The 24,188-nt window shown below is 39.4% G+C and overlaps 2 protein-coding genes across 3 annotated transcripts in view; one reads left to right on the forward strand and one right to left on the reverse strand.

Moving 5' to 3' along the window:
• The first annotated feature begins 2,178 nt into the window (after nucleotides 1–2,178).
• LOC148742012 (NHL repeat-containing protein 2-like) lies at nucleotides 2,179–11,321 on the forward strand. Of its 2 annotated transcripts, XM_088753765.1 has the most exons (11): nucleotides 2,179–2,228; nucleotides 2,269–2,863; nucleotides 3,625–3,938; nucleotides 7,029–7,181; nucleotides 7,794–7,916; nucleotides 8,396–8,483; nucleotides 8,624–8,655; nucleotides 9,284–9,353; nucleotides 9,426–9,484; nucleotides 10,136–10,218; nucleotides 10,763–11,321. In XM_088753765.1, the coding sequence occupies exons 3-11, from the start codon at nucleotides 3,711–3,713 to the stop codon at nucleotides 10,854–10,856; spliced, it is 930 nt and encodes a 309-aa protein (XP_088609891.1). In that variant the 5' UTR covers nucleotides 2,179–2,228; nucleotides 2,269–2,863; nucleotides 3,625–3,710; the 3' UTR covers nucleotides 10,857–11,321. The 2 variants fall into 2 exon arrangements, with proteins under 2 accessions (XP_088609891.1, XP_088609935.1); XM_088753809.1 differs by lacking the exon at nucleotides 2,179–2,228 and having other exon boundaries at nucleotides 2,358–2,863; nucleotides 9,284–9,323.
• LOC148742013 (myoferlin-like) overlaps nucleotides 10,943–24,188 on the reverse strand; it is a 64,030-nt gene continuing 50,784 nt past the window's right edge. Inside the window, exons 42-60 of the mRNA XM_088753392.1 lie at nucleotides 23,539–23,719; nucleotides 23,155–23,237; nucleotides 22,538–22,654; nucleotides 21,469–21,597; nucleotides 21,239–21,361; nucleotides 20,820–20,855; nucleotides 19,867–19,958; nucleotides 19,269–19,439; nucleotides 18,384–18,532; nucleotides 17,696–17,838; nucleotides 17,064–17,152; nucleotides 16,206–16,301; nucleotides 15,500–15,547; nucleotides 15,043–15,133; nucleotides 14,453–14,555; nucleotides 13,098–13,267; nucleotides 12,661–12,770; nucleotides 12,325–12,472; nucleotides 10,943–11,705 (exon numbers count right to left, since the gene is read on the reverse strand). Of these exons, the coding sequence (XP_088609518.1) occupies nucleotides 11,673–11,705; nucleotides 12,325–12,472; nucleotides 12,661–12,770; nucleotides 13,098–13,267; nucleotides 14,453–14,555; nucleotides 15,043–15,133; nucleotides 15,500–15,547; nucleotides 16,206–16,301; nucleotides 17,064–17,152; nucleotides 17,696–17,838; nucleotides 18,384–18,532; nucleotides 19,269–19,439; nucleotides 19,867–19,958; nucleotides 20,820–20,855; nucleotides 21,239–21,361; nucleotides 21,469–21,597; nucleotides 22,538–22,654; nucleotides 23,155–23,237; nucleotides 23,539–23,719 (2,112 nt within the window). The 3' untranslated portion in view covers nucleotides 10,943–11,672. The remainder of the gene's footprint in view (nucleotides 11,706–12,324; nucleotides 12,473–12,660; nucleotides 12,771–13,097; nucleotides 13,268–14,452; nucleotides 14,556–15,042; nucleotides 15,134–15,499; nucleotides 15,548–16,205; nucleotides 16,302–17,063; nucleotides 17,153–17,695; nucleotides 17,839–18,383; nucleotides 18,533–19,268; nucleotides 19,440–19,866; nucleotides 19,959–20,819; nucleotides 20,856–21,238; nucleotides 21,362–21,468; nucleotides 21,598–22,537; nucleotides 22,655–23,154; nucleotides 23,238–23,538; nucleotides 23,720–24,188) is intronic.

The raw sequence follows: 24,188 nt of genomic DNA on the forward strand, positions 1-24,188 counted from the left end.
TAACATTCTGAGAGAGGCGAACCAACATTTATATTATCAGTATCTATGTAACCTGTTTCAAAGATAAGCTTGTCAGTCTTACATTCCCAGTGGATATTCACGGAGTTTCATGGTGACCATTTTCTACAAGTTCTGAAAATGGACATATTACGAAGAGCATGAAAAAAATAACACCATATCACATCTTCTGTCCTCAGTTTAGGCGCTTGCTTGAGGGATAGTTACAAAAAAGATGAAAAGAAAATTCCTAAGTTATTGCCAAATGGAAATTTCTACTGATAGGGACATCGTTAAAAACAACACTGTTGTGATCAGTAAATACAGCTTTGCGTATTTTTAACATTATGAATTTGCTAATGATGTCATGCGAAGACTGGAAAATGCCTTTTTATCTAAATATTGGCAAGTCGTTCGAAGCTGTTTTTTTTTTTTTTTTTTTTGACCAAAACACCACGCTTTCTATTTTCTTGTGCTTTTATTTTAATCTATTCCCCTTTTTTGTAATCTTAAATTAAAGCCAGCCATGTTTTTTCCAAAAGGGTGGCGACACATTCGACATCACCTTTGTACATGTCTATATGATATTGCCATCGGAAAGTTAATGCTTTAACCATCCACCTTTAAAACCTCAGGATAATAGAGCTTACATACAGCTACTATGAATTGCAAGAGGTGGTTTCCTCTCACTTTGATTTCCTATATATGCGAACTAAGACTCCACGTTTAAAAAAATATTGTGTGATATTCGTACAACTCTTTGATGAAATTACACAACGCGAATATTTCGTTGGAATCTCCGCTGACCACATATTTGGAACGCCTGGGGGAAAATCACGATGAGATAGCAATTCTTTAATCCTCTCCTCAAAGTAATAATTTTCATTCCTTACTAATCATTATCTTCCCCTGGATATCATGGTGCTGTCGGAGGATTGGTTTATTAAAAAAGGAGACGATCTAATATGTTCTTTAAAATCTGCGGGTTCAGATGAAGAGAGAGACCAAGCTATTTTTCGTAGTTACTAAAAGTTGGAATCACCTGAAACCACCTGAAACCACCTGAAACCATCTGAAACCACCTGAAACCACCTGAAACAATCTAAAACCACAAAGGAAATCACCTGAAACCACCTAAGAAGCCATCTAAACCCACGTGAATCCATCTGAAATCGACAAAACAACTCGAAATAACCTAAAACGTCATCAAACTTAACAAACTAAAACGGAAATAGTTCAAATTTATAAATACAGTTAACTCTCTCGTAAGCGACCACCTCGGGTCAGGAGAAAGTGGTCGCTTATGGTAGATAGTCGCTTACTAAAGAGGAAGACAGGAAGCCCAAATAATTAGAATCCCAACAAAGGTAGTCCAAACAATTCACAATTTGATCTTGTGTAACAGCCATCAAAGGCTCGACTGTTTTAATAAAAATTTGAACGTTTTAAATGAGAAAATGTCTTACAGCACTGTATAAACATTATCGCAAATCGGTATCTTAATTTTCAGCATGACGCAAAGCTTCTGCATTGCTAATTTACTCTACTTTACGTCTATTTTTATCTGTTATCTCACTGTCACTGACAATGAAATTAGTCTCAGTTTCACGACGCATTTCAAGATCTCGTTTGATAACAACGGGAAGAGAGATAAATCTTGTAATTACACACTGGGTACACGTTTTTCGAGCTGTGCGGTCTGCGGTCTGCGTTTTTGAGGTCTGTGTTAACGAGACACCTGAGTTGCTTTGTACGATTGTACCAAAAATGATTTCATATAGTAGAAGTACTTTAACGTGAAAACAGATATTCCGAGATCTCGTCTGATAACATCAATGACAAAAGAAAGATAGATAAATCTGGTATTTACACACTGTATACACAAAGGAAAACTGATTGCGCACACGTCGACTGACTCAAAAGGCACACACATAACCTCTGCAAGACTGGTACGGCTCGACAGTGGAGGGTCGTAACTGCGATATCTTCAATAAGAATTCAACTCCAATGTTTACATAGCAGTTTCGCTTACGCATTCCGTGATCTCGTTTGATAACAAAGGGAAGAGAGATAAATCTGGTAATTACACACTGTGTAGATCTTTTTCGAGGCGTGGGTATTCGAGGTGTGCGGTTTGCGGTGTGCGGTTTGCGGTCTGCGGTCTGCGTTCATGTCTGCGTGCTTTCATGCAATTTTCAGGTAATTTCAGATGGTTTCAGGTGGTTTCATTGGTGGTTTCAGATGGTTTCAGATGGTTTCAGATGGTTTCAGATGGTTTCAGATGGTTTCAGATGGTTTCAGATGGTTTCAGATGGTTTCAGGTGGTTTCAGGTGGTTTCAGGTGGTTTCAGGTGATTCCAACTTTTAGTAACTACGAGCTATTTTTACATTTATCGAATGGATGGAAACAAGAGATTCCACAGATATTCCAGAACTTGATTCGAATCTGGAGTGGCTGAACTGCAAAAATCCTTTGTTCTTCAGAGATCAGCTTCTCGGAAAGTTGTGTATCTTGGATTTCTTCACCTATTGCTGCATAAACTGTATGCACATCCTACCCGATTTGGAGGCATTGGAACACCTTCATTCCGAGATGGGCTTGTCATACTTGGTATACATTCGGCGAAATTCGAGAACGAAAAATCTTCTACAAATATTTTAAGTGCAGTGTTACGGTACGATATCAGACATCCCGTGGTGAATGATTCCGAGGCAAAGCTGTGGCATTCTTTGTCTGTGCACTGTTGGCCAACTTTAGTCGTTGTTAGTCCAGAAGGAAAAATTCTTCTTAGTTTGGTGGGGGAGGGTCACAGAGATACGCTCTTACATTTTGTGGGAACAGCCCTGAAATACTACAAACAGAAAGGTATGGTAACACTTTTGACATAATTCTTTTATTTTTCAAAGCGTTTTATCCACCAGTGAAAGGGTACATCATGTAGATTCGAAAGAACCCAGTGAATTGGAAAATGGATCACGTTGAATTAAGGATTCTTGTCGCCATTGCTATTTCCCCCAAATCATACACCAGGAAAGAGGCAAACGAAGAACAAACAATCATAGAATAAATTAGAAAAAAAGCCAAAGTTTGAACTGTTTACCCCTGAAGGTCATCATTTTCCATATTGCACTTGTTACGCTTTGTACTGATTGTGTCTGTGGGTGAAATACAACTTTCAGTGATAAAACATGTCAATGCATTTCCTATTTTAGTTACTATTTATAACCTTAAAATTCACATTCCCTCTTGGGTGTCCATTTCTCATAATATATAACATGATTGTTTGATGGAACTAGCTCTGCTAAATACGTTTTACCAATCAATCCAAATATGAGGAAAACCGAGTGAGTTTTCATGCTTATAATATAATTTTTATTTAACTCCCAGAAGTGATCAACATTTAAGTTCTCCTATTCTATACATTATCCAGCAAACAGGTAATGAGAATACTCAAACTCATCAGGTATAAGTGGTGATCTTGATCTAACCCCAAACTCTCAGAACAAATTTACAAGAAAATGTGTCGCAGCAAGATGGGAAAATAAGCAATTAATGCACATATTAATTATCTCTTCAAAATGGTAGTAATTGTTTATTCTCCAGAACTACATGTTAAATTCTTGCAGATAAAGTAAAAGACCATTCCATTGGTATTTCTCTGGTCAAAGACACTCTTCCGCAGACAAGTCTCTCATTTCCTGGAAAGGTATCTATGGACAAAAGAGGAGAAAGATTGGTGGTTGCTGACACAGGACACCATAGGCTCCTTGTTATAAACAAAGAAGGTATTATTTTAAATGCAATGAGAGGAGGAGAAAAATATGAAGCTGGCTTTGTTGATGGATCATTTCGAGAAGCAAGATTTCATTCACCGCAGGGAATAGCCATTGATAAGGAAATAATTTATGTTGCTGATACAGAGAATCGTGCCATACGACAGGTAAGGGATGATTTTTAGAGTACTACTTCTTCCATTTTATTTAAAGATTTTCTTCAGGTATAATGCTGCAGAACTGATCTTTGATTCATGATTCTGGAATGCAATTGTTAATTTAAAGTTGCAAGTGTAATTCAAATTAGATCATTTTCTAGGTGATTTTTGTTAAGGAAGTATAGTTTTTCATATATGCATTTTTGATCAAGCATAAACATAAAAGTCTTTTTCTTTTTTTTACATTTTTATGGTCCAAGATGAAGTCAAGGTCCATAAAAATGGAAAAAAATAACAAGGCTGATATCCAGCTCTATTGACTGAACAAGCTTGGTCAATGAAGGATTTCTTATAAAGCGGGAAGACCTCACTTTATTAAGAATCAAGAATGGCTTGTTTATTTTGAGAGCTAGGAGAGGAAGCCAACTGTGATTGTAGGGCAATAAAACCACAAGAGTGGTTTATGTTTTCTTTGTTTTAACTGTCTCTTACGGCTTTTTGCTTCTTCATCGCTAGCATTGTCCAAGAACTATGAACCTTGTAAGTCCACTCCAGGCAATCCCATACTGGCAGGGTGGGCCCATCTTAAAGCCAATCAAAACACAGTAATTGTGATATTCGGATATACAGCGATAAAAACCCTCGATGTCCTTTGATTTGAATATTTTAATCAACACACTACTCACATGGCAGCCAACGAGTATCACAACAACAACTTTCCCTAGGCATCACGGGATGCCTACAAACACAACCTTTTCGCACTTCCGGTACAATACACTACATCCCTCCCTGTTTTTCCTTAATTTAGAGCGAAAACCCAAACATAAATAACACAACTCTTACAATGTCTTGCATATAAATGCAGGCCCGGGCCTACTGTTCATAAACAAAGTCCAGTCGGATTCCTAACATAATATCAATGAGCCTACAACAAATAACATTCAATTATCCCTTAGAAAGTTCGTAGTCGTCAAATCGTTTAGGCGGTCTGACATTCCGAGCTGGCCTAGGACAAACTATCTGGTTAAGTGGACTTCGGATAGTGGCAGTGGCCTGCTGAACAGACATCGATGATCCAGTTGGCCCTGGCCTTGGGAGTTCATCCTCCCCTTTTGCTACCTCTGTTTGGTTTGTTCCTTCTTGCTCTCGATGGACGGGAGTAATATCGACTTTCGCCTCCAAGGGTTTCTCTTGATACTTTTTCACAAATGAGACATTTCTTTTAAATTCGGCACCGGCTGTACTTCTAATTGTTACCTCTCCTCCTTTCCTGTCTATTACTTCGCAAGGATTTGGGTCATAGTTTGGAGACAATTTGTTAGTCTTCGAGTTCTTCAGGAGTACTTTATCTCCAACCTCCACTTCACTTGCAACAGCAATTCTCTTTGCATCAACATACTCTTTCTGTGATAACTTCCTTGACCAGTCTCGATCGCGGACTTCCTCATTAGTGATAGGTGCCTCCCTTCGCAAGTCTGGCAACTTTGACCGCATTTCCCTTCCAAACATCAGGTAGAAGGGTGTTGCCCCAGTTGTCATCTGAAGAGTTGACCTATATGCGGTTAGGAACGTCTGTAACTCTTGACGCCAATCTTTCCCCTCAATGTGAGCTATCTGGACTGACTTCATCAATGTGCGATTCTGACGCTCTACTTCCCCATTGGCCTGCGGCCACAGGGGAGTTGTTGTGCGGTGTTCTATCCCATTTTCTGCAAGGAAGGCTTCGAATTCTTCAGATACCAGTTGAGGCCCATTGTCAGTCTTGAGTGTATGCGGCACTCCAAACCGGGCAAATATTGGTTTTAGAGCTTCAATGAGTCTTGTGCTAGAAGTTGACCTCAAAATAACCACTTCAAAATATCTACTAAAATAGTCTACCACCACCAGTAAACTTTCCCCTGAAGGTAAGGGACCAAGAATGTCAGCTGCACAATCTTCCCAAGGGCCACTGGGAGGAAGAGCTCGTGCCATAGGTTCTGGGGGAGCATATTCACTGACCACTTGACAACCATGGCAACTCCTGCACAGCTTCTCTGCATCAGCATCCATCTTGGGCCACCATACTTTACTGCGCAGTCTACATTTTGTTTTAACAATACCCTGATGTCCCTCGTGGGCCAACTCCAAAACACGCGGTCGCAATTCTCGGGGAATCACTAGCCTGGAACCCCGTAAAAGCAGCCCACCATATGTACACAATTCATTCTTCACATGCAGGTATGCAGGTACATTGCACTGACTCCAATCTCCTGTTTGGACACATTCTTTGATGAGGTTCAGCTCCATATCCTCAGCTGAGGCTTTTTCTAGTTCAGCAGGTGTCAAAGCACAAGGAACACTATTCTCAACCACAGCACGCACAAAGTCATAATCTTCTCCGTCGTTACCTTGGAACCCACAATTTAGCCTAGACAAGGCATCTGCGATATTGGTCTTGCCTGGTCTGTAAACAACCTTAAAGTGATAGGCCTGTAGGCGAAGGACCCACCTTTCCACACGGGCAGAAGTCTTCGATTTCTGAGAATAGATGTACTCCAGCGGCTTATGATCCGTCTCAAGCTCAAACTCCCTGCCGAAAACATACATATTAAAGCGTTCGCAAGCCCATACCAGGGCTAAGGCCTCTTTCTCTGTTTGGCTGTATCGCCGCTCCACATCAGACATGCGTCGCGAAGCATACCCAATCACACGCCACTCGCTTCCATGTAGCTGGGTTAAAACCGCTCCAAGCCCCACCGGTGACGCATCTGCCACAATTCTTGTTCTGCTGTTTACATCGAAGTAAGCTAGGACATCCGCGTGCGTGATCAGCTCTTTTAACTTCTCGAATGCCAACTGTTGTTCTTTGCCCCATTTGAACTCAGTATTCTTGTGGGTTAACCTCTGAATGGGTTCTGCAATGGATGACAGATCTGGGACAAACTTAGACACAAACTGGGCAAGACCGAGGAAAGATCTGGCTTCACTAACATTCTGTGGAGGACCTGCCTGTCTGATTGCTGCGACTTTCTCTTCACTGGGTTCTATACCGGTCTGTGTTACTTCGTGACCAAAAAATGTCAATCTGGGTAATCTGAATTCACATTTGTCTTTGTTCAGTGTCAGACCTGCTTCCCTCAATCGATCGAGCACAGCCAAGAGCCTCCTATCATGCTGCTCCTCCCCAGTGCTCCTCCCCAATGCAGTGTGAGGACATTTGATGTGGCCAGTGGTGCCACAAAGGCTCTTGTGGGAGCTGACAGGGATCCAACAGTAAGTGAAAGGCACGTAGTGACATAGGTACCAATCATACATGTGTTCTAACAATGAGCCTTAGGAAAACGCAACTGACTTAGTAGCTTAGAACGTTTTTTGATTGAGTGTCATAAAACCAAAACCAAAGTAATCACAACAGCCAATCAGAAGAAAGGGAAATACTTTTAACAGTCAATGAGAACTCAAAGTAAAACTGAAGCGCGGGAAAAACGCGGCCGACCAAGTAGCGATTAGTGGTGCGAGTTTTCTGGACCAATCACAGAGGGAACCACACCAAAAACAAAGCAATCTCAGAGTACAATGTACTTTCGACAATCAGTTGAAAATTATTACTCTAGTGCAAATGGTTTTAGTTTCCTTCGAGATTGATCACACCAGTGTGGCAGCTGAAGGTTGACAGATGCCAGTTGCAGAGTGTTTATGTACTGAAATAAAACCAAAGCACCATCTGCAATCCTAAATTGTTTTAGAAGCCAGTATGTGACTGACTTTCTGGCCGTTTACACTTGCGCCTTTTAGGAAAAATTTAGTTTGTGGTGATTTGGTTACATTAAGAATGGTTTTCTGTATAGTACCTATACATTAACATGTTGCGTTTTTCGTGTCCAGAATCTTTTTGCATTTGGTGATCATGATGGTAAAGGTGTTGATGTCAAGCTGCAGCATCCTTTGGGAGTGGCTTGGAATCCGCTGATACAGAGGCTGTATGTAGCAGACTCGTACAACCATAAGGTAACTAATTATTCTGAAAAGGTCTTTTGTTTCTTAGCAGTGCGTGAATGATTGCGCATTTATTGTTGTATACGCTCAACTGATTGGTTCCCGCTTGATGTTCTTTTACTCGTGATGAAGAAAGAAACAGTCGTTTCCGTCGCAAATATACGCGAGTTCGCTTCTTTGGCACACACGAAAGTCACTGTTTAGAAATGGAAAAAAAATATAAAATTTTAGTTTAAAAATGTCTTATAATAGATTTAGTAAGAGGAACATGAATGGGAAACTGTAACCAGTTCCGCATGAGAAGCTTTATGCTTCCGTGGTACTTTTTTTGATAATACACTTTCTGCTCCGTTTGAGAGACTTTTGAAAGTACTCCTGTATTGACTCCTTTCCGTGCCCTTTCGATATTATTTATTACTTCACTAATTGCTTTCCCGGAAGCAACGGATCCGAAAAAACCTACCAAACGTAAAGCAACAGATGATTTCCAGGTTTCTTCCGATGGAAAATTGATAATCCAAGATAACGAGGACGAGGAGGAACAACACGAGCCTGGATCCAAGCGTAAGAGAAAGCCAGGTACATGTCCTGTGAGACGACTTTTGGAAGCATATTGTTGGTGTTGAGTTATAAGACCGCCCATATCAGCTGCCTTTGGGCAGCGTGTTATCCATGGATGTGCATATTTGTAACTGAAATTATGTAATCATTTTTGGTAGGTCTGGAGGACTCTGTGGAAGACATGGAAGAGGTAAGCCGTGTTGCATTGCTGATACACCTGTGGACTGAGGCTATGATTAGAAATGATGAAAACATACGCAATGCGCACCATGGGGTTAATGGTGTTAATGTCTTTTATCCCGGTCGCAGCCGCTGCCTCCACCCCCGAAGAAAAAGTAAAACAACATAAAGAAATAAAAAGTGAGCCATAAATGAGCCATGCTTCACTGATAAAACCTAATAAGGCCGAGAAAGTAGTTTATGGCTGCAACCTCAGTGGCTCTCTTTTTCATTTCATTTCATATTTTGTGACTTCAATGTACCATTTCATTTAAGCGGCCACCTGCAAGAAAATCCACTCATGATTCGAAAGGATAACTTGGCTAGGGTTAAGATAAACAACCATTTTCTATGACAACAGTTTGTATCAAAAGGATTACTTTTAGTTTAATACCTGAAGTTGTGTAGCGAATGTTTCAATACCTTTTACAGAACTGTGTTGAAAGACTTACAAAACGTTTGAACGTCTTTTAACGCAGTTCTGTTCAAAACAAAAATACAACATCGTGGCGATGTTGTCTTTTTTTTTTTTTTTTGCTATGAAGAGTTGTCAGTACTTCAAGATTAATTCATCTTATATTTTTCCACATTTCTATCAGGATCCATTTCAAGGAAAAAAGAAGCGGAAATCGTTTGATGGTGATAATGAAAATGATGCGCTTGTCGAAGGTTTCTTTTGTTACGCTGTCATCTGCTTTAGTGTTACGAATTGGAATTAACGACCTTGAATTTACCTTGCAGAAGTGCCTTCGAGACGTGGAAAAGGTGATAAGGCGTTTGGAGCTGAGTACAAAGCGAAGGTATGAGTTTTGACTGTCTCATTAGCCGCCTGCTTGCTTAACTGATCGACTTACCGACCAACATTGACTACTGAATTGAGTGACTAATTGAGTGACCGACTGATTTACTTATTGACTTACTGATTGATCTATCGATCTATTACATTATTGATTGATTGATTGATTGATTGATTGATGGATCGAATGACTAACAGTTCGATTGGCTGATGGTTGATTAAATTATCAAGTCATCACCTCATCGATTGTGTTGTCGAATTCTTCCTTAGTGCAAGGCTCAATTCTTCCACCTGAGGTCTTACAGTTTTCGCAAAGTTAAAATTCTTTCTCATTCAGCGACAGATATACAAACGAATTAAAGGAAAAATTTGGTACAGTTTACTATTCTTTGTAATGTTGAATCTTTTACTTTGATCGCCATTTTGAAAATCTCTCTTACTAGCAGAAACCTGCCATTATGTCGACTTTTTAGTGGAGGATCCTTGACCGCTTTGTCAGGACAGGATCTGCTACGTTACGAGACCAGAAAACGGGTGCGATGTAGACTACTCATCCTTTGGGGTTTTAACGAAACTATTCGTGCAATGAATTATGTTCTAGAGTAACCAGGACTGCACTTCTCTTTTCTTAAGAAACTCTTCATTAACTCGATAGAAAGCTGGCGGTGACGTGAAGAAGAAAGGAAAACCGGATCCATTCGCCTATGTGCCTCTCCAATTGAATATGCTCAACAAGAGGTAAATGCTGACCCGCCTCAAATTAAAAATTCTTTGATTGCATTGGGGCTGTGGGATTCTAAGATTTCCCGCCCTCTCTCCCTTCTTGCCTCTCTATCATTGATTGATTCCAGCTGTCGCAAATCACTACACAGCCGCAGGGTTTATTTTTGGCGAGTTTACAAGTCTTGTCCCTATTTTGCCAAATATGATGTGTACAACGCAAGTTAAACCATTGTACCTCTCAATTTGATCTTGCAATGGTATTTAACATTTCTTCAACAAAACAATACTCCTTTTGCGTCTATGTAAAACTGTTGTCAAACGTTAAGGGACCTAATACCTCCACTAGTGAGAAATAGGAAATGTTTTGCGGCATCATTAAACATGGTGATAGGTGAATGCTGCATCTTCCTGTTGCGACTCCCTGCTTTACCCTGGATGTTTCACTTGAGGTATCACAATCTTCCTTGTTACTTTGAAAGTGACAACCACTTTGTCATCCGATAGCGTATTATCCGAGACTTTTGTCGTTAATATGTCAATTGCTTTATCTTTGTCACAGGAAACAAAAGAAAATGACCGGCCAGTTTAAGGGCCTGGTACGAGCCACCAAACGCGGAGCAGCAAACGTCAAGCAAAAGAAAGGGAAAAGATGACGTAACTGTCATGCAAACGCCATAAGCCGTCGATTGTTTGATAGGGGTGGGTTAGGTGAATGGGTGAATCATTGAATAAGAGACAATTGGGGAATATCCAATTTATTTTCTTTGCAGCTGAGGAACTATCCTAGAAATGTTCCCAAACTCCCCATTTATTTATGATTTTAATTCGTCAAGCTTAGTGAAAAAAGAACTTCTTAATCTTGCTTAGTGAAGCAAAATGGAGGCCCCCACTCCTTTGTGGTAGGTGTCAGGCTGTTGTATGAACGAAAATGGTAACGGTAATAACATGTTAGCGTTGCGTAAGGAACGCAACATAAAGGACCCGGCGAAAAACTGCTAAGAGCAAAGGGAGCCGCAAACTGATTTCCCCCTCTCCCACTCTGTTAGTCAGAATTATTGGAAATATGTTGCTCTATAATTTGACTGAACTAATAAATTGAAAACTGAACACTTTTGCTATCTGCATTGCCGGTTTTGAAAGAGTAACCTCAAGACACTATTGGATTAAATCTGAAAAAAATGCACAGTATATTCTTGAACTAGATTCTCCAAAACGGACACCATCACCTCTTGTGGCTGGTTACTAAAGTTTAAAAAAATTCTAGACCTAATCTGTATTATTTAGCGTGAAATCTTGCTCAGTACTCCGTGGCTGCACAACTTTATATGCTGACTAGTGACAAAAGCTTTCCTTTTCTCCGCACGATCCCTTCCTGATTGTTGCCAATATAAAGCCATGCAGATGCAGGGCCAACCTCGATCCCTTCCACCTTTAATTCCAAAGAATTAACCAACTAAACTTCCAGTCTGTCACGCATTTAGCATTTTCTTCATGGTATATTCCTAAAAGGTGAAACATGTTTGTGTTAGTTTTGTTTTACAACGTCTAGATGCCTTCTGTAACATAACATGGTGACAGAGGGGGGGGGACACCTTAGCTTTTGAGGAGCGCTTCTTCGTCATAATGATTGACACATCTAATATAATCGTGTTAAACGTCTCACAGGCGTACGCTTAGTTCAATTTTGTGGAGAAGTAGAATTTCCACCGAATGGGCCTGTAGATAAATATTGGAAAATTTGCGATTTTCCTAGTGTTTAAAAAATAACGTCTGGCTCGCGTAATGGTACCTTATATAGAGATCGCGCAAACCCACTCAGCTCAAAATAGACTTTATTAACTCTCAAGAATGACTAGCATTTAATTTCTCCTTACAATATCACTGCAGAATCACACATTCAGGTCACGAGATACAAGGAAATGATCACTAAGTGAAACAAATTCTTGGGACGTATATATGCCATATTGTATACTGACGTTTGGGTCTGAAGGGATAACGAGAGGGGATATGCAGGGGGAGAATCCTCAAAATTGTTGGGACTGGAACTAGAGGGGATTGTTATCAAAGATGTTAAATTATTAAGAGACAAGGAGACTGAAAGACTTGGCACGTGACACTTACCGGCGCTGCGTAAATGAAGAACGCGATGAGGGAGATGATAAGAAGGAATAACAGTAAGCCGAAGATGTACCACTTGTACCTGCGCCAGATGATGTGGCGGAGAGCTTTAAGTGGTGACGTAAACCATGGAAACGAGGTCGGAGGACGACTGTGGAGGAACGAAACATTCTTAGGAATTTAGTTTTCGAAAGTGATCTGTCGCAGCTCAGGCGCGCAGCGTGAGTGTTCCTAAATTGTTGTACCTTAACATTAAGTTTGGTAGTAAGATATGTGTGATTCAACATTTCACGAAAAGAAAAACCTTGGGTCCTTGATTAATCACGGATTGGAACCTACTTCGGTTCCTCTAAAGTTGGATTCTTGTTCGGTTCGTCTCGCCCCAGTCCTGCTGGTTTAGCCTCGGCTTCTGCCCTTTTCATTATTTCCAAAGTCATTTCAAGTTTGCCCTGGAAGATCATAGCAAAGAAAGAATAAATTATCACTTCTCTTTCGGATTGTGACTAAGTGAACAGCTAGTCGACTTTTTCTACGGGCGGCGAAGCACAAAAATGAAGCATCAGAAAAGTGCAGGTGTTTCTTTTTGTTCTACCGTTCGGATCATAACAGGGACTTAATAAGAATTATAAAGGAAGACAAATAGGTAATGCAAGTGGCCTTGTCATTCACTGGAAGTGAGACTAGGGCCATCTTACACCGTGGCATTGCAGAGCCTATCTTAAGCAATCAACGTGTATTGGAACAAGTCTACAAGTTAGTAAACAGCCACAGCGTACCGTGCTTTTCATTGCTCCCGACTTCATAGAGCCTGTAGCCCACCAGCCATAGCAACGTTTTTGCTTAAACAAGTCCAGTTTGGGTGGTGGTTCAGAGTCACTTGGTAGCTTACAAGAGCGGGCAGCAGTCGCCGGTTTGGGTAGCGATGTCAGGTCGAGCTCTAAAGAACCTGCAGTATTCACAAGATATGCAAGCCTGTTCCTTCAATACTATGAACCATACAAAAGCATGTTCCATGAATCCTCTACCAGAATTTTGCGTATGATCTCAGTGTTTAATGCGTAGAAATGAAACCACATGGTGCGTAAAGCGTAACCAGGATTCGACAGTGGAAGAATTGACAGTAATCCCAGATCTTAACTAGCTTGGAGTTGTACAAACTTCAAAAACAACTCCATGGAAGGATCTTAAAACAAAATCAAGCCTTATATGTTGTATTTTTGTTATTTTTGTCATTATTATCATTATTATTAGTAGTAGTAGTAGTAGTAGTAGTAGTAGTAGTAGTATTTTCATCATCATTAACATTATTATTATTATCATTATTATTATCATCATCATTACCACCATCATCGTTATTATTTTTGAGTAAAACAAAACAAAAGGAAAAGAACGCTAAGTTGCTCAGCTGAACATGTTTATTTTTTCTGCAGCAATACGTTTTGAAATTTCATTTTCCTGTCTGTTCAGTGAATTATAGTAAGTCAAAAGCTTAGATCAAGAGTGCCCCAAGGGGGAACACCACAGACCTACCACATCTCTGGGATTGAATCCGCGACAGAATTGAAGTACTGTGTTAATGGTAGTTATTTCAAATAACTTATCCTCTGATTGCTATTCCTGCTTAAGCTTTCCTATCGGCTGCCAAATATTTTTCTTTTTTATGAATAGAGGCCCTAGGCAATATAATATAATGATACCTTCATTTATTACCTTTGGCGATAAGAATTATGGTAATATTACAGTAAAAAGTCTCAAAATTCAAATTTAAAAAATTCAAAACACAACAAATATATACACAACTAAGTTATGTCAAATTAACATAATTTGGATATATCAACAAAGTTGAAATGGTAAATTGGCCACCGTAACGATTACAAAAGCTGACGTTTCAAACGTTAGCCCTTCGTCGGAGCGACGACGAAGGGCTAACGCTCGAAATGTCAGCTTTTGTAATCGTTACAGTGGCCAATTTACCATTTCAACTTTGTTGATATATCCAAATTATTTCGTTACTCCCACCGACGCAGCCCCAAACAGTTTCTTTTGAAACTATCAGCCTTTATAAATTTAAGTTAAGTTTAGCACCTCAGGAATAATCGATTGTTTAATGATACGAGCAAGATTTACTTACCTAGAAAATCGTCACTGGCAAATCCTAAGTCATTGTCCCATATTTGCAGCATCAAGCGCGGTGCAAGTTTCTCTATCGACTCGTCCAGACTCCAGAAATGCTCCTATGATGTTGAGATACATTTTCAGGTTATTTGCTAAGCCACAAGTGACTGTAAGGTAATACTGGTTTATGTGTAGTGAAGATCATTCCGCAAAGATTGACGTGCAACTGGGCAGTAGTCGCCAGTTTAAGTAGCGATGTAAGCGATATCAAACCAAAGATGACGCTAAGCCACATGTGACTGTAAGGTAATACTGGTTTAAACTGGTTTATACTGGTTTATGTGTAGTAAAGATCATTCCGCAAAGATTGACGTGCAACTGGGCAGTAGTCGCCAGTTTAAGTAGCGATGTAAGCGATATCAAGCCAAAGATGACGTTTCAAAGCTGAGCCCTTTCTCAACAACTTCGAGTTCGCAAGATCCATTCGCCAATTATTTCTCACAGTCTGCTTCATTGTAGATTCAACTAATTTCAGGTATAACTTTAAAGAGTCAATTACCAACAAATCATTAAATGTGAGAATATTTAACTCTAATTAGATATAACCTTTTCCTTTATCACCAGTTTCTTTTCCGTCGGAATATAGGAGAAAGGGAACACAAATCTCCAGTTGAAGTTTCCTTCCCCGTCCATTGATCTGCGCAAAAAAATGTAAAAAACTATCATCTATCATAACCTTATGAGCTGTTTCAATATAACTTTGGTACTTTAAAACAACAAAGATTTGACAGATCGATACTTACTTTGTTTTTTGGCGTGTTCGTTTGAAAAATGTTTCCAATTATTCCTGAACATTTTACGATTTTTTTTTTCTTACAACTAAGAAGGTTACCATACCAGCATCACAGCAGCCTAAATACAACCTTACTTTTAACTTTTTGCCTACATACGAGTTCAGCCAGCTTCTCAAGATTCAACTTTCTGCGTATTTTTTTAAATGCCTGCTCATACGGCTGGAGCAATCTTAATTCATAAATATCATAGCGGCTCTGTGGTAACTTACCTGTAGTGGACGTCGGTTTCTTGTGAATCATCAATTCCATCAATCCATCTAGTTTCGAAACAAAAACTTATAAATAATCGCTCGTGGATATTTTTCATGGTCAAGTCAATTAACTGAGGTACTGTACATACATACTTTATTGGCTCGCCCTCACGGGGCTTTTTTCCTTTTTTACTATGATGTTAAGTTTTATCTCAGTGCGAGAACCTGTGAAGTTATCCCTTGTCTAGCCACTACTTTTTTTTCTAGACTTTCTTGTTTTTGCTTCTTTGGTTTCTTTGATATACGCCACTCGTAAGCGTAGCGACTATATTCAAAGAGCTCAAAACCCAACTTTCCCTCTTCACAGTTGAACCATCTTCAGGCAAGTGTCGACAGAATGTTGAGGTTTTAAATGGTGGGCAAGGTATGGCAATCATTACTATGCTATGCTAATGACAGTCCCGGAAATTCCAAGATAGATTTTCTCACAGCTTAAAGATTTTCTTTTTTGAGATAATGCCTCGCTACTGAGTGAATTTGAGTATAGTCGGTAGGTGTTTCTGAAAACCGCTTCCAGCCACCTTAAATGTCTTTTGTCACTGAATATTGACAACTGACTCAACGTGTTGAATCTCTTTGCTTTACCTCTCCATGAAGTAGGAAACAAAAAACTTTTAAGAGATCTCAATAACGATTATTTCCACAATCATTTCCTCTCTCTTACCCCTTCACGTAGATGTCACTCATTTTCTCGCCGGTGATTGAAGTCTCTTCCATGATAACGTCTTTGGTGTTCCATATGATGACACGAAGAACGTATCTACAATAGGCAGTAACGCAAAAACGACATATGCAGTTGAAAAGCTCATATAAGAAAAAACAACCTTTACCAGACAACCTAGATTACAGTGACCGTAACGCAAAGAGCGCTTTGCGATTTACGACTGTCAGATAAAAGAAAACCAAAGTATTCATAGAGGCTGATTAAACCGAGAGAAAAATGTGAGAAGGAACCGATGAGAATTCAAAGTAAATGGACCGTAAGCGGCCACCAGTGTATGAAAACGTGACTGTCCAAGTAACGATAGAAGCTGGTTTTGTACCTGAGTGGTTGCGCACTGAGATGGCTCGAGTTGTTTTGAACCAATTACACGGCATGTTGTAGCGCCGTTGAAAACTGAACCGTGTAATCCCACTTTTCTTAAGACAGTCAGTTAAGAATTGCTCTGATTACCAGACTATACAACCGAACACAAAGTAAGCGATTTTGTTCTCTTAGATACGAATAAGCAAGCAAAGTTCAGAGTAGACTGATACAATAGATTTGGAACTGGAGTGCTTCTTCTAGCATCATTTAATTTATTAGATGTCCCAAAAAAAGTAAGAAAAATTAATGCGTTCTGCGAACAAATGCCAGGACCTCAAGCTTCAAAGGATATTACATTCATGCTGGTTGTCATAGAGCTTTATCAAATTGCTAGCTTGTGAAAACGACCTGCAATCATCAATTCCATAATTGTTTTTCAATAAATACAGCTTTAAGTGCTAATTCTTTTTTAAGGCATTTAAAACCAGGTCTTACTCTTGTGGTTCCCTTGGGGTAATGTCAACCGCAGCGGGTGCTTTGCCCTCTGTGACTGGAAATATATCGACCCATAACTGCAGTTTCCCCTAAAAAACAAAGGATAAGCATTGTAACTATGGCCAAAACAGATCAAAAGCACGAAAAAGAATACCGGCACAAAATATACAGAGAATTAAGAAAGAGAGGCACGAAAAATTAAAGATGCGGCGAGGACCCAACGTTTAGATCACAGGTATATTATTAAGGAACAGTTAAGATAAGATAGAGTCCATCGAAGACAAACAAGAAACAAGGTACAGGAGAGGGCGGCGAAAATTCTCCGATGAAAACAGTTCATATCAAATCGTAGCCATTGTAACCGGCCATGCTCATTAATAAGTAGTGCGCTCCTTGTATTTGTAGGAATGGTGAGAGCTTAGGTGACCAGGCTGCTTCGGGACGACCAAGCCTCTCTTTAAAAAGAGCGGTGTAAAGCCTTGGACAATTACAAGAAAGGTCTGCACCATGCCTCAGCTGGAAAATAAAGGTTTCTATAACCCAAAAGTGGCCAGTTGAGAGGAATTTTTTTTTTAATGTGAAGGTTATTAGTGGCTTATGTCCGTATTTTGCAATATGGTAGGGCTATCCACCTGTTCCATGGTCGGTTGCTGTGTTTTGTTATACAGACCCCTTGTTTCCACATGCTCAGGGACGATGTTCAACTTGTTGAGCACATGCAGAGCCAAGCGACTTTGTTCTTTCCCAAGGTGCGTATGGATTATTGTACCTTCCTCTGAAAAAAGGAAATGGAAAAAGGATTTATCGCCAAACTGAAAACTTGAGGGATGATCCGACCGTGGTAAGAAATCCAAATTGAAAATTATTTTAAATCATATAGAGTGTTTAAATAATTTAAGTGGTATTCAATGAAATCCTTTAAATGATGAAACTTGTCGTAGAATCGAATCTTATAAAAAGTACTATAAAAAGTAGGAGCAAAACTCGGTCCAAATTAATTAACGATTTCGTAAAACCTTGCTGCGATGATAGAGGAAGAGCAGTTTGCTTCGCTCATAAAACATCCTTTTTTTCAAAGTTTTTCAAGCTATTATCGTTTTAATAGTTACAATTACAACATGGAATCACTTTCATGAACTACGCTAAGCTGAAGTAGACAACACAAATATGTCATCATAGAGAAAGTTAAGGCAAGGAAACTGAGCCCTCGCACATGCATCATAATAGAATCATCAGTTCTGGACCGATTGGAAAGTCAATCAAATGAATATAAAAACAAAAATGATTGCACCGTGACTAAGGTTTGATAATGATGCTCACCAAACTCAGCCAGAGTATACGTCTGTTCATCCACTACCACAGAGCAAGGTTCATCTGTATACAATGGAAGACTCTTGTTACGCATCACACACCAGTCTCGCAGGATTGTTCTTGGTTTTCGTCCATCTCGCCATTTGTTAGGACCAGATCTTAAACGGCAATAGATAAATTACTGAATCGTAATGAATAGGTTGAGCCATGTCATCTAACTTCTTTCTCCGCCTTCCCCTTTGCCCCGAGAAAAATGCCATCAGGGGAATACTCTCCTATAGGAGCTCTGTTGCCTTCAAAAGGAGTGCCTTTCGAACCTTAGGCTAAGACTAAGTCTGGATATATTGAACACTGCGGGTATACCGCAGAAAGTCCTCTTTATCATGAACCTTCTTTCTCTTTGAAGATACTTTTCTCAAAATTCTATTCTGGTTATCTCAAACAAAATCGAAAGAGAAACAACTTGACTTTGAATGAAAGGGGTAAGTTTCTTAAGATAATGTGGCTCTGTTGGGGTATTACAGATAATTTGAGTTGAGAACGTAAATTGGACACCATAAAGAAATTTTACAACTGGCGTTAGTCGGCCTTCGTCGTAGCGAACTTGACGTTGAGTTTGATTTTCTAAGATTAGGGAATTCAGTGCTAAGCCTCGATTTACTAACCTATACTCGCAGTAGGTTATTTCTTTTCATAGAAGGAAGAGAATGAGGCTTGACAAACAAAAATGTGTCATCTAGAGGCTCGTCACTACCTTTAAGAACCGAGATTACCACCTGGGACTCATACTTAAAAAAGATTCTGTTTTTTTCCCTTATTATTTAACAACGGAAGATAGGTGTCAACTGAAGGGATAACCTAAGTCGCTGATACTTGAGCGTTGGAATTTCTTACTTGCAGTAACTCTTAGAACATCCACAAGTAGCACGATGTCGAGACAAAAGTCTCTGCTCTAAATCGATCTGTGTTTCACCGATGACGTCATCTCGTCCGATGAGGTCATAATCCATCACGGCGATTTTGAGATCTTTGACCAGAGGTATGGTGGCTGTGAATTCAAAGAGTCTGAAAACAAACGCGAAAAATAGGAATAATGGATTAATATATGCAGAGAACTTAGATAGTCTTCTTAACCGATTCTTGATGCCGAGTTTGAGGTAAAATGAAACAATAACTGACGAAGGTGTGTGCCGAATCGAAACATGTAATGAGAATTAAATGAAACAATAACTGACGAAGGTGTGTGCCGAATCGAAACATGTAATGAGAATTAAAAGGAGAATAGGGATTTACTTGTATGGTGATTCGTAAGTCACAAAAAAGGTTCGTATTCGTCACGTATTTGAAACATTTTGAAACTTCGTTATATCGAATATCTGAACTTTTTCAACATTGAATCTACAAATCACACTCTTAATCTCACAAAAAACGCATCACGGTACAGATCATGTATGGTAATGATCGTTAGATGCAATACATCATGTAAGGTTACCTTCCAAAGACAGGATTCACTGTGTAAGGTTTATAAACATCTTTGTCATCAAATTTTCGGTCCCCTAGGGTGACTACCAAATATGGGTCGGACTGGAAAAATAGAGGGATAAAGTGGAGGTCATTTACTGTAAAGTACGCGTGTGCACAAATGGTCCACTTCCCATATGTTTGGAAGTGAGCCAAATATCTGGGCTAATTACATTTCTGAAAGTTCTGTGTAAAGTAGATAATGGTGTAGTCTGATCGTTCAGGAGAGTGTATTCCTGAAAAGGACTGTTATAGGTAGTTGTGACTGACGTTTCGACAACTTGAGCGGAAGTCATCATCGGACTCAAAGGAATAGTTGTTGTCAGTCGAATGTTGTCAGTCCAGTTCATGTAAACTAATTAGTCAGTGTAGCCGTGATGCTATTGGCTTTAAGACTCATGAGGCGTAAGTCGGGCGTAATCGGTCAGTTCGATCCGTCGGTGAAGTTAGGTCATTCTCAATTCGATTCGTTTGTGTGATGTTAATGTCTTGATTAGAAATTTGTATGGTGCTGGTAGTAATTTACACCTTTTGAGGGGAGTCTGGTCGAAGTTATTAAACCAGCTTTCAAGAGCCAGTCATTGAAAATTATTAGTGCTGTAGATCAGGCATTGTGCAGAGTCCCAGTCAATAGTGTGGTTCGTGAGTCGATGAAAGGTGATGTGATGTCAACGATTAATGTCACCATTATCAACAACAGTCCTTCTCAGGACTATACGCACTTGGACTATCAGACAACACGATCACAATCTTTGATTGCCACACTGTTCAACTCTTTAACACTAGGGCTGATCATTACTAATTTCGCTTAAACTTGCTCTTCGGTTTGTTACTTTTTTTCCCTTTGTCTATTAATATTTTATCGCTAATCTCTTTTAAGAAAATTATCTCTTTAAAGTTCCGAATCCTCTGAAAAAAACTTACTGTTCCGGAGTCATCTCTCGGCTGAAGTTCCAAAGCCTATAAAATAAATCAAATGAAACAAGCATTCTATGGTACAAGCTGATCAGCACATCTAAAATGAACAGATAATTGTTCGCATAAACTGCCATTTTCTCCAGCGCAATCATATGAGTTAGGTACCCGTTTATGGTATATTTTAATTCTAAAACTAACGGCTTAGATTTTTCAATTTCTACGCCTAAAGAGTAGCTAAGGGTCAAAACGATTGAGACCCCCTTTGTTATGCCTGCGTTTTGGCTCTTGTGCTCTTCAAAACAAACTCTCGTCTTTCTTGAATTTCTCTCTCTTACCTGTTGTCTTAAAAGATTATGGCACAAAGAAATGTTCACTCAAGTTAGCAAATGGAACAGGTAATCCACTGAAACGGTGTTTCTTATTACCTTGATGACATACAGACGGACAATGCACTCTACGGGTTTGCTTGGTGGGAGATTAGTAAAAACAGTATCTGGTAAGGGACTATTCCTTTCATCTTCTGGCATCGGGTACACTCTGAATGTTCCCTAGATATAAAAAAAAAATGATGAATTTCAAAAATTGTCATACTACCGTGACCATTGGCAAAATGTAATGGGCGCTCGCTTTTTTAAACAACAAAAACTTCCTTTACCTTAAATTCCCCAACGATCGTATCTGCCTCTTCTCGCGATTTCGCTCTTCCGCGGTAAATAGGAAACGTACTTATAAAGTCCTCAAAGCCATTAAACTCTTCCACTTTCTCCAACTCAGTTTGATATACCTTGAATTTAAACGCCATGATTTTAATTGTTTGACACTGCTAAAAGAAAATATTTTTCTTGACCTCTGCAGTGAGACGCTACAAGACTTTTTTTCTGAAACGGCCCACGACCAACTTTAAAAGCTAAATTACGTCAATCAAAGCTGAGAATGATGGCATGTTTTCACTAGGTGGTATCCAGCAACTGCTTAGAACAGGAAAAAACCGCCCTAAAAATTCTGTAAATAATGATATTACATTACTTAAACAATGTCCTTGATTCTCAATGAGAAGGGAGTTTTAAATTTTGCCATTTTTCAGCCAAGTGAAGGTTCATTTCACAATCGAACAAAGTATGGTATCGAATTTAATGGTTTGGACATACATGCAGGCTGCTTGCATGAGTTTTGCTACTGTATGAGTGGTGTAGGTAATTTTTACACCAACGTACTCAACAAACTAGAAACTAATAATTCTTAATAATTCCTTCTTGAAAGAAGGATTTTCAAGAAATTTATGTTTCATGCAATTCAGTTTTCACTTCCTGAAGTGCCCAATATTTTACACGAACATAAACCGTTGAAAGCATCGCTTCCTTGAAAGCTAGAGAGCCAGGCGTTCAATTAATATAGAGGAACATTTTCTTTGTCTTAAAAGTTTTCAAAGGACAAAAACACATTTTGGTCCTAATTAGAGAAAAAGTGATCCCTGACCCTTGTATCTGTTATCTTAATTGAATGGAAACTACTCAGGCGACACTTTTTCCAGTCCTGAGGATGTTTTATGACCACAGGTTTCACTGAAGTATATCACCTACTTCAGAGGGATAACATTTGCGAGACGAAAAAAGAGTAAGGAAAAAATATATTTTTGTCGCTTTATTGGTACTATGTCCTCGCTCTCTAGTACTTAAAAGCCTGCAACAGACTGAAGGTTAGCTAGAAGTAACCAGACTTAGTACCGTCATCTTATCGTATCCTTGGTTGAGAAATTCTCCACATTTCTCCTCATCCCCTATTGAGGCAAAAAACTTCGACCACCAATCTAGGGACTCCTCTGGGATTTCTTCTTTCTTTTTCTGAAACAGAAAATATGAAGCAAAGAAGATCTTGCAAAGAACTTCAAATACCGTAGCACTTGGGCAGGGTGACTAGTAGGACCCATGGAGTACCGTGCCCCTCTCTTTATGAAATATTCTTGCAATTTAGGTTTGCGAGAACGCGTAAATCTGAAGAATCTGTACGACATAGATCTTTTCCAATGCTAGATACCATACAGATACTGGTCCTTCTCGTCGCGTGAATCCGACTTTGCTTTTACACAAGAGAAAGATTAGTGGTATTAACCCCTTAGCATTACGGGTGCAGTTCGTAACCGCGTCCCCTCCCCCGCCCCCCTCAAAAAAAAAGAAATTCTAGCTATACCAGTGAGCACCGATTATTTACAACAAGTTTCGATTGGTCAAAAGGCAGTGGTGATGGTAGCTCAATTGTTGGAGCCTATCCAAACTGCCAAGAGATTATACTCTTGAAACTGGATAGTACGTTTTCACTCATGTATGGATTGAAATTTATTTACCTTTTTCTTGACCTTTTTCGATTCCTTGATATTGACAACATATGAGCCCTCTTCGCTTTTCGTTGAAACGTTATCGGCGATCCCTAAACACAAAATCATAGGATAAAACAGTAAGAAAAATACCGTCCAGATTTCAAAGCAAATAATTCTTACCTGTGATTAAAGAAGAGAAGAAACCTTTTTATTCAACACAAGACCCCAAAGATTAGACGTGTAGGATGGTTGTCTTCGATGCTCGAGGTGATTAGGACATCTTGTTAACATTCAGGGAACTTGAAGAAACAAGTTTGACAACTACAAAAGGGAGCTTGTTGTCTTAATGTTAAACACATAAGCACTTCATCGCACTTCATCAACATGAACCAATTTTCTGTACAAACCCACCTTTCTTTTGTGGTCCTCGAGGGCCAGAGTCAGTTTGTTCAATGATTTGAGGTGTTGCACAGCGGTATTTCTGGAAGGATCTCACTGAATGAACGCCGACGATTGGGCGACGACCAAACGAGCGGTTGTCACGGACACGGATGTTAAGTGCTGGTGTATACATTTCTTCTACCGGAAGATTCTGTCAACGAAAAAATCATAAAAGTACTGGCTTAGAAGCTTTTATGAAGGAACTAAGTTTTTTATTTGTGAACCGCATATAGACGGTGTAAAGTTAGTAAACGTGATAGTGCTGACGGTCAAGCATTATGTTGAATTGAAACCGACCTGCAGGGTCCCGTCCACATTAGAGCCTTTACAAAATTACTGACCTGCTATCACTTTGATAACAGAAAAATATTTTCAGTCACACTAACGTTTTCACCATGTTATTTCCTTCTTTCCTCGCAAATGCAATTCAAAAGAATTATCGTACCAATGCAATTTTCGACTTCAAAACGCATACTTTTTGATACGATTTCGCTTACCTTCCCGATCAAAATTCTTGAAAACGCTGATGGTAGATTTTTTTTTTTTTTTGCTCTTTTTAAAACACCGTATTCGGTCTTTTACAGCTCTCGATGCCAAAGACAGCGTTTACAAAGTTACCA

The sequence above is a fragment of the Stylophora pistillata genome, chromosome 1 (genome assembly GCF_964205215.1).
Source record: "Stylophora pistillata chromosome 1, jaStyPist1.2, whole genome shotgun sequence".
In the NCBI taxonomy this organism is placed as follows: Eukaryota; Metazoa; Cnidaria; class Anthozoa; order Scleractinia; family Pocilloporidae; genus Stylophora; species Stylophora pistillata.

What these genes read in the sequence shown, in the direction of transcription:
- LOC148742012 (XM_088753765.1), top strand. Translation starts at nt 3,711, where the DNA reads ATGGACAAAAGAGGAGAAAGATTGGTGGTTGCTGACACAGGACACCAT. An exon ending in GAGCTGACAGGGATCCAACA is followed by an intron (nt 7,182 to 7,793) that starts GTAAGTGAAAGG and finishes TTTCGTGTCCAG; the next exon opens with AATCTTTTTGCATTTGGTGA. An exon ending in CTGTGGAAGACATGGAAGAG is followed by an intron (nt 8,656 to 9,283) that starts GTAAGCCGTGTT and finishes CATTTCTATCAG; the next exon opens with GATCCATTTCAAGGAAAAAA.